The sequence below is a fragment of the Psammomys obesus genome, unplaced genomic scaffold (assembly GCF_907164565.1).
Source record: "Psammomys obesus unplaced genomic scaffold, mPsaObe1.curated_primary_1811, whole genome shotgun sequence".
Classification (NCBI taxonomy): domain Eukaryota; kingdom Metazoa; phylum Chordata; class Mammalia; order Rodentia; family Muridae; genus Psammomys; species Psammomys obesus.
Genome location: NW_026590511.1, coordinates 919,546 through 928,476, shown reverse-complemented (window position 1 = coordinate 928,476; position 8,931 = coordinate 919,546). Strand labels below are relative to the sequence as shown.

The window sequence follows — 8,931 nt, the reverse complement described above, 5'->3', positions numbered from 1 at the left end:
GGTTTGGGTGCTGGGGTCTGGAGGGGAGACAGGTTAGTGTATGTGAGGAGGGAGCTGGGAAACTGTCTACACAGAGCTGTGGGTGAGATGTCAATTAAAGGGCAAAATTTGCCCCAACAACAAAGCGGCGACCCAGTCCCCAGGGCCTCTCAAAACCCGCCCAGGCTCCACACAGGCCCTGTCACCTTCCACGTGGGCACTCTGACGGAAGGCCAAGGTGTCCACCGCCTTCACTTGAAGTGGCCCTGCTGGGCCTCTGTGCAGTTTTTCCTCCTCCCCCAAACCCACCAGACCTGCTGATCTCCCACGGAAGCCACGGGTGGTTCTGTTCAAGCAGAGCCCAAAGGAGCAGGCTCAGCCCACCCTCAGCCACACCAGAAAGCTCAGCCACACCCTCAGGTCTAAGATGCACCCAGACCCAGAGCCAACTCTAGCTCGGAGCCCTGGCATCTCTTTCCCCAGCTCCCTGCCGGGCGGTGACAGCTCCCATGTGCCGGGGTGACGGGCACGAATTTCTGTGTCAGGCATTGTATCTGTCCTTGTGGTTTGAATGTAAGTGGCCACATAGGCCCATAGGGAGTGACACTATTAGGAGGTGTGGCCTTGGGGTCAAAGGTGCTCAAGCAGGCCCAGAGTCACTCTCTCCTCCTGCTCCCCACAGACCAAGATGAAGAATGCCCAGCTCCTTCCCCAGTGCCATGTCTGCCTGCATACGACGATCAACCTGTAAGCCAGCGCCAGTGAAAGGCTCTCCTGTACGAGAGCTGCCTTGTCATGCCATCTCTTCACAGCATTAGAAACCCTGACTAAGACAGTCCTGGTTGGGTTTTTGTTCTTGCCAACTTGACACAAGCCAGAACTGAGGAACCTCCACTGAGAAAACCTCCATCACATTGGCCCGTGGACAAGTCTGTAAGGCGCCTTCTTGATGAATGATTGACGTGGGACCTCTGGGAGCACAAGAAAATACGCTGGTGGGCATGGTGGCGCACGCCTTTAACTCCAGCACTCAAGAGGTAGGGGCAGGTGGAGCTCTGAGTTCGAGGCCAGCCTGGTCTACAGTGGGAGTTCCAGGACAGCCAGGGCTACACAGAGAAACCCTGTCTTGAGAAAAGAGTGAGCCTAAGCTGCAGTTCCCAGAGGCACCGATGGCACTGTCCCAGCTTGTTCTCAGTGAAGCCTCCTGGGCCCTGAAGGTGCCGAACAGTGTCCCTCCCCATCTCACCCACTCTGCACCGGAGCAACTGGCCTGGTGACAGCCACCATGTCCCTAGACCCAGCCCAGGACTCACCCTACCTTGTTCCACAGTCCCTTTCCTGGCGACCCTCATTCAAGCGAGCATCTGCTGTTGACTTCAGTTCCACAGCCCCACTCCCGGCACTAATTTCTAGAGGTCAAAATCAACCGAGCTCACATCGCACAAGAAAGGCCCCCCAAGCAGGTGCTCCTCCCAGCCTCCGTGCAAAGTGGGTCTGCAGAGGCCAGGTGTGATGGGGCACACCTGTGATCCGAAAGGTGGGAGAGGCTGAGGCAGGAGAATTGCCTCTAGTTCCAGTCCAGCCAGGGCTACAGGACACCCTGTCTCATAACAAGAAAGCTGGAGAGAGAGACAGCTGAGCAGGGGAGAGCACTTGTTGCTCTTGCGGACGACCAGATTCCGTTCCCAGGACCCAGACAGCAGCTCCCAAACAGCCAGTTGGGGTTCCAGTTCTGGGGTTCTGATGGCCTCTTCCCATCTCCGCCTCCGCTCACATGGTGCCCACAGCAGCACCCGGGCAGAACTCCTAGGTAAGGAAATAAGTAAATCCAAAACAAAACAAAACAACGAAAAGAGGCAGACAGCAGTGTTCACGGTCGTGTCCTCTTTAATGAAAAATCCAGTGAAATTCTAGCTCGAATAGTCATACTATAAATAAGGAAGGCCCCACCATCGGCGGCCCCATGCGCCCGCCCTCCACAGACGCGCTGCGGTGCGGAGGCGCAGACAGAGCAGAGCCCAGGCCTCCAGAGGTCGGCTCATGAGACACTCTGCAGCAGGCGAAGCCCGTGGCGCAGGCGCTGGTGGACCAGGACGCTGCAGCCGTGACTCCGAAGGACGTCCAGTGAGTAGGAGGTGCCAGTGCCCGGGCCGCCCGGCTCCCAGAGGGTGAGCAGGAAGTCCTCGCCATCCCCACTCAGCACCAGCTGGCTTTGGGATGTTTTGAAGCTGACCTGGGAGAGACACTAAGGTCAAGGCTAGCGCTGTCGGCTCCAACGCTGACCCTCAGCACAGACACGGCTGCAGGAGCCGCACAGGTTCAGATTTAGGGTTAAGGGCAGAGGACTGGGGACCCCAACTGGGGACTCCCACCCCGGCTCACACTCACGCCCCTTTCGTTTATCCTCTCTCTTATTTTTTGCAGTTATTATTTGTGTGTATTTGTATGTGGGTTTGCCATGGCCCAGGAGGAGAGGTCAGAGCACATTCAGGAGCCCTCTCCTGCCACCGTGTGGGTCCTGGGGGTTGAACTCAGGTCATGAGGCTTGGAGCCACCTTGTAGACCCATCCTTTATTCTATTTCGTTATTTTTTTAACTTCTATTAATTACACTTTATTTACTTTGTATCCCCCCATAAACCCCTCCCTCCTCCCCTCCTGATCCTACCTTCCCTCCCCCTATTCCATTATTTTTGTGTCATGGAAGTTTAGGTTCCTTTAAAAACTCAATTATGTTATGTAACTATGTTTTTGTTTTAGTCCCAAGGGTAGGATTTTAGTTTGGGCTTTAGTTTGTCCCCAGCTGATCAAGGCCCCTGTGGGGCGTGGTCTTTGTCAGCTGGTACCCGCCTGCCTGGGGCAGCAGAGAGGGGCGTGGTCTGGGACCCTGAGGGATGTAAAGGGCCTGGAAAGAGAAACGGTGGCCATTAGGAGAGAGCAGAGACGAGGAGGAGGCAGATGGAGAGAAACACCTCAACACAGAGGCTTGCAGGAGACTGTTTGCTGTTGACCGAGCCCCACACGAACCCATCGACCCTCAACAGCTGGGAGAAGCAAAGGGGTCTGCGCCTCCTCTCCCCACTAACCTTCTCTCTCCTACCTAGGGCTAAAGGGTTGGTGGGAGGGAAGTGGAGGCTTTAATACCCCAAATAAAATAGGGTTTAAAAATCAAATGCAACATTCTTGGTTTTCTTTGACATGGTTTCGTGTGACTCAGGCTGGCTTCAAACTCACGATGTGGCCAAGGATGACTTTGAACTTCCGAGGCTATTTATCATAAAGGTTTTCTGTCTTCATTATTACTTATGTTTCTCTGTGTCCAGCACAGCTGCGACTTCAGCAAAAGCCTCCGAGGGAAGTTCCGGCCACCTCAGGTCCAGTCCAAGCCCCCGCCCAGGAGAGGCCCCCTTTGCATCTCAGTCCCCTCAACTCCACACTGTACCCAGTGGCATCGGGGCCTGCTGTCTCGTTCCTAGGCCAGGCCTGGTGCATCGTTACTTCAAGCTGAGGGCACAGGATATCATATCACACGCTCCGGACTCCACAGCTGTCAGAGGTGGCACACTCCCTGTGTCTCGAGGGAAGCTCGGGTCACTCACCTGCACTGTCCCGTTGCTGAACAGCATGACCAGAGCCTGGGAGTCAGCTACGAAGCTCAGCAGAGAGAAGTCAGGAGAGGCGGGCAGGGCAGACATGGCCACAGTGCCCTCCTGTGGGGAATGCTCTGGATCAGGATCCCCAGGTCCCCGGGTCCCTCTCCTGGGCCCACCCGCACCCCACGCCCTCACCTCCCGCAGACGCCGCTGCATGTAGCAGGCAAAGAGCCTCAGGACGGCCAGCTTGGCACGGAGTGGGCCCGGGACGTCCCTCAGGGTGAAGGTCCACAAGGTCCCTTGGTCGGGTTGGTAGGAGACATGGCTGGGGACCAGTGGCCTGAATGAGTCTCTGTCCTGGGCACCCCATGCCTGGGGCCATGCTCCCACACAGCTGCGCCTTCATGCAGCCCCCAACAGGGAGGGTGTTACCCAGCCCACAGGTGCCTCTCCTTGCCCTCCCAGACCACATCCTCTCCTGTCTCCACGGACATGGCCCCTGCCCTTCTGGTCATCCCAGCCTCCTCCCTGCCTGCCTTCCCACCAAGAACACCATGGTGAAAATACCAGGGCCTACGGGGTGGGCTCCGTGGTAGAGGATTTGCAAAGCCCTGGGTTTCCACACCCAACAAAAAGAAAAACAGAAATGAGTCAAACTGGACGATGGTGGCACGGGCCTTTAATCCCAACACTTGGGAGGCAGAGTCAGTCAGGAGGGTCTCTGGGAGCTGGAGGCCAGCCTGGTCTATAGAGTGAGTTCCAGGACAGCCCCCCAGGGCTTCGTGAAGAAACTCTGACTTGTTCACTGGGCCCTCCCACTGAGAACGCAAACAAGAGATGTGGGGTCCTCTGGGGTCCCACAAATTACCCTCCTGGGGAACGCAGGGCCATGTGGGAGCCGTCCCGAAACAGCACACCACTGCCCCCATCTGACAGCTGGTAGCCGAGACCATACTTGAGGGAGCAGTCCACCCACTTGGGAGCCCAGAGCACGGGCTGGTGCTCCCCTGGCCCGTCCTCTGCAGCTGAGCATAACAGGGCAGAGAGGAGAGGAAAGAGGATCAGGTACTGGGCGGGCTGGGCCGGGCCGGAGGTGCCTGGGTTAGGGCCCGTCCAGGCTGCCTCAGCCATGTAGTTGTGAGCTGTCCTACCCACAGGTCCTGCGTCCAAGCAGAGGTTCAGTTTTCTGGCTGCCTCCTCCAGCTGCAGTGCCAGGCTCCCCTTTGGGTCTGTTGAGACAGAATTGTGCAGGTGCCCAGACAGCCCTGGCAAGCGGGGGGGGGGGGGCTCTTCCCCTCAGCCCTGGCCTCCACACTTTCATCCGTGAAAGGGTCACGCCAAACCCCACTATCGCAGGCGTTCGTTATGTCCTACAAGTGGACAAGCTGAGGCCAGACAGGGGTTGGGATCTTTGGCAGGACGGGGTGTGGGGAGAGTCCCTGGCCCCCGGCACCTGTGGTCTGGGATGAGGCTCTCTGCGGCTCACCTGCCAGGTCAGTCCGCAAGGTCCTGAGAGTGAGGAGGTGGACTTGGCTCCCAGAGCCGCAAGGACCCCCTTCCTGAGACAGAGAGGTGTTCAGAGAGAGAGGAGAAGCACATCTCCCACGCAAAGGGAGCCCCAGAGCCCACCGCTTCACACAGAGGACAGGTTTTCCTGTCAGACAAAACCCGCCAGATGCACAGAGGCACACAGCAGGCACTCCATAAATGCCGTGCAAAGAAAACTGATGTGAACAGGGTCCCACGGTCTCAGAGAATGTTAGGGTGGGGGACAGTACGGTCAGAGTACGTCAGAGCTGTAACTGGCCAGCTTAGAATTCCCCAGTAAGGGGCTAGGGGCATGGTCAGGGGTTGAGTCCTGCCTAGAATCCCCCAGTGAGGGCCTGGGGTGTGGCTCAGGGATGGCAGGGCTTGGATCCCTAGAGTGGATGGATGGAAGCTTCCATCTGGAGGTGCGAGATGCAAGAGGCTTGCACTGAGGGCCTTTCTAAGTTCTTTTCCACAACCCTCACTCTGGATTCACCTCATTGCTGGACTCCATGTGTTCAGGTTCCACTCCCTCTTCTCCAGGCCCCGAGGCCTCTTTTGAGGTAAAGGGACCTGAGGGAAACCCAGGTTTGAGGGGCAGTGAGGACAATACCCCCCACCCCCTCATCCACTCTGCCACGGCCACGAAAAAGTCCCCACGGAAAGGAGAGACGAGTACAGATGAGGACATACAGGTGACAGACAGCTGGTCTAGGACAAGGAAGAGGCTATGACCAGTCAGGGGACAGCAACTCACAAGGCGGCCGGCACTGGGTTAGCAGGAGCTGGCCCACCTTCCGGAACACCCTGCGGAGCGGTGGGGGGAAGGCGAAGACGGGAGGGCTGTGGCAGGAGTGGGGAGGCAGGCGCTCGGGAGTGAAGCCCTGCGGAGTGGTGAGCTCAGGGTCAGCCTTGGATAGGCTGGTTCCTGGGTCCCCAGGCCCACCCTGGATGTCACCTCCTCGCCTGGGTGAAGAAGTCATCCTGGAGTAAGTGGTCCAGGCTGGGCCGCTCAGAGGGGTCGGGTGCCAGGAGCCTGGCAATGAGGCTGCGGGCGCTGGGCGACAGCTGGGTGGGCTCCGGGTAGTGGCCGTTTCGGATGTTCTGGTACATCTCTGACAACGGTGCCGCGGCGGCGAAGGGTGGCGTGCCTGTCAGAACCGTGTACCTGGGGCCAGGTTGGGCGAGCAAGAGCAAGTCAGGGACTCCAGAGTGGTTAGGGCACTTTCACACTTTTTATTCACCTGCCACACACACACACACACACACACACACACACACACACACACACACGTTTCCCATCTCTGCACTCTGCAGGGCTGCCTGCCTGTCTGCACCCTGCTTTCCCTGCACACACCTTCTATTTTTACTTTTTATTTTTGCTTTTTTCGAGACAGGGTTTCTCCGCGTAGCCCTGGCTGTCCTCGATCAATCTGTGGACCAGGCTGGCCTGGAACTCACAGAAAGCCCTCTGCCTCGGCCTCCTGAGTGCCGGGATTCAAGGCCCCACCACGCCTGTCTCCTTTTAAATGCTTGTGTGTTTGTTTGCTTTTGAGGCTTGGACGCCTGATCTTCATGGCCTCACCACCCCAGTCCTGGGATGACAGCTGAGCACTGCCGTGCCAGGCTCCTGTGGCTCTGAAGATGGCAGCCAGGGCTTTGATGCATGTGGACCAGAGCTTTAACCAAACCCTAGCCCCAGCCGCAGCCCCAGCCGGAGGCCCAGCCGGAGGCCCACTTTAATTTAATTGGCTCCCAAGATGGGACCAGAAACCCAAACCTGGCCATCCGGGCCTACGCTCAGTGGCTGCCGTGGTGTACAAAAGACACCTGAAAGACAGCAGTGACCACCGCCAGCAGGCTGAGTGGTCTCCGAGTTCAAGGCCAGCCTGGTGTACACAGCCAGCTCCAGCTAGAGCTCACACGGCTAACCTGCTGTGCGCCTGCACGCCCACCCATGCTCGCCCCTCCAGCTCGCTCCGGTCCCCCCCCCCCGTCCCTGGTAAGGAAGAAGTTACCTGCGGGCGGAGGAGCGCAGCGTGAACCCCCGCCCTCCGCCCCCCCCCCTCCCGGAAGTCCCTTCCTCGCGCTTACTGGGCTTCAGGTCTCTGTGCACGATGCGTTGCTGGTGCAGGTAGCGCAGGCCGCTGACCAGGCCCCGGAAGTAGTAGCGCACCTCGGGCTCCGTCAGGGTCTGGCGCGCCTTCAGCACGTGAGCCAAGGACTACGGGGGCACGGGGCACAGGGCTGAGGCTGGGTGGGCCCGGGCGGACGGGGTGGGCCCTCGTGGGGACAGGGGGCACTAAGGGGCAAAGACGCCTCCCCGGCTCTCGGTGGCCTGAGCCATGCCCCACCGCCCCACACTCTCAAGCAACAGGGAGCGCTCACCACTGCCCCGCACCTCCAGGCCTGGCCTACCCGGTGCCCACCACCAGGCCCCGCCCACGGCAGCCGGCCCCGCCCACCTGGCGGCTACAGTACTCCAGCACCATGTACACGTGGTCGCGGTCAGCGAAGTGGGCGTGAAAGGCCACGATGTTGCGGTGGCGCAGGCGGCTGTGCAGGGCGATCTCGCGCTCCACCTGCGTCCCCATGAAGGCCCCTCAGCTGCGGAGCAGGCGACGGGCCCCAGGCCCGGCTCGCTCGCAAGGAGGACGGCAGGGCTGCGAGTGTGTCTGTGTGTGCGTGTGTGAGTGCGCGCGTGTTTAACTGTGTGTGTGAGGGAGAGACGGGCTGGGGGGGGGGGGTCTCACCTTCCCCCGCAGGCGCAGCCGCCCGGCTCCGGCCCTCGGCACCACCTTGAGGGCGAACACCGCGCTGGTGGACATGTCCGTGAGCTTGTAGCAGCGGCTGAAGGCGCCCTGAGGACAGTAGGCAGGTGTGGACAGCGGGCACGCCCGGAGACACGGGCCGACGACACCCTCGGCCAAGACACTGCAGTGGGCACACCCCGACCCCCACACCAGAGCAGAGACCCACGGACTGGGCCGGAGCGGGAGACCCGCGCGCTCTGCTGGACGGGAAGTGAGGGGCCCAGACAGCCAGACACACACACTGACATCCGTGCCCCACCCGGACACTCCCTCACACAGAGCCCCGACCGGCGCCCCCCAGACCCCTGGCACTCACAAACACGCGCACACAACGCGGCTCGCACCCGGACACAGCACAGTGGCAGGCGCCCAGCGCGCAGACGCTAAACCCCCAGATGCACAAGAAACAAACTCGCGAGGCCCCCGGACCCGGCGCGGAGACGCAGAGGAACCCCCAGACGCACGGCTCCCACCCAGAGCTCCGCCCGGGCACCCCCGCCCAGGGCACAGCCTTTAGCCCGGGCGCGCCCCCGGCGACCCCCGGACACGCCCGCGCCGAGCCAGACTCCGCCCGCGCATCCGACTCCCGTCCCTCGGACTCCTGAGCTCGACGCGCAGCGCCCTCCGGGGTCCAGCCCGCACACGCAGCCCCCGGCCGCAGCCCCCGGCCACAGCCCGGCGCCGGAGCGGAGGGACGGCCGTCGCCGCGCAGAGAGCACTGGGGGACGCCGGGCGCCCGCGCGGGACTCGCACACGCCCCGCAGACAGCGCGCCCAGCGCGCTTCCCGCCTCGCCGTCCGCGGGGCACGGCGGCCCGGACCCCAAACCCAGGAGGCCCGAGGCTCCGGCCGCGGTGCGCGCATTCCCGCCCTGCCCGAGCCCCCCCCACCCGGCTCTCCCCCTTCCCGCGCTTTGAATCCGGGGTGTGTGCGCGCGCGCGCGGGAGCCCCCACCTTGCCGATCAGCTTCCCGCGCCGGTACACGCGTCCGGAGCCCGGGTCCCGCAGGAAGGCGGCCACG

At 61.1% G+C, this 8,931-nt stretch overlaps 1 protein-coding gene across 1 annotated transcript; it reads right to left on the bottom strand.

Annotated features, from left to right (window-relative positions):
- Positions 1-1,862: 1,862 nt before the first annotated feature.
- On the bottom strand, positions 1,863-8,930 carry Plk5 (polo like kinase 5 (inactive); the record flags this gene model as incomplete). The annotated part of the gene is made up of 13 exons (XM_055607656.1): positions 1,863-2,212; positions 3,578-3,688; positions 3,767-3,896; positions 4,440-4,596; positions 4,723-4,800; positions 5,058-5,130; positions 5,595-5,671; positions 5,856-5,982; positions 6,065-6,266; positions 7,117-7,322; positions 7,564-7,680; positions 7,852-7,959; positions 8,865-8,930. Coding segments are annotated over 13 exons (1,647 nt in total), but the record flags the coding sequence as incomplete, so codon positions are not given.
- Between the last annotated feature and the right edge of the window lies 1 nt (position 8,931).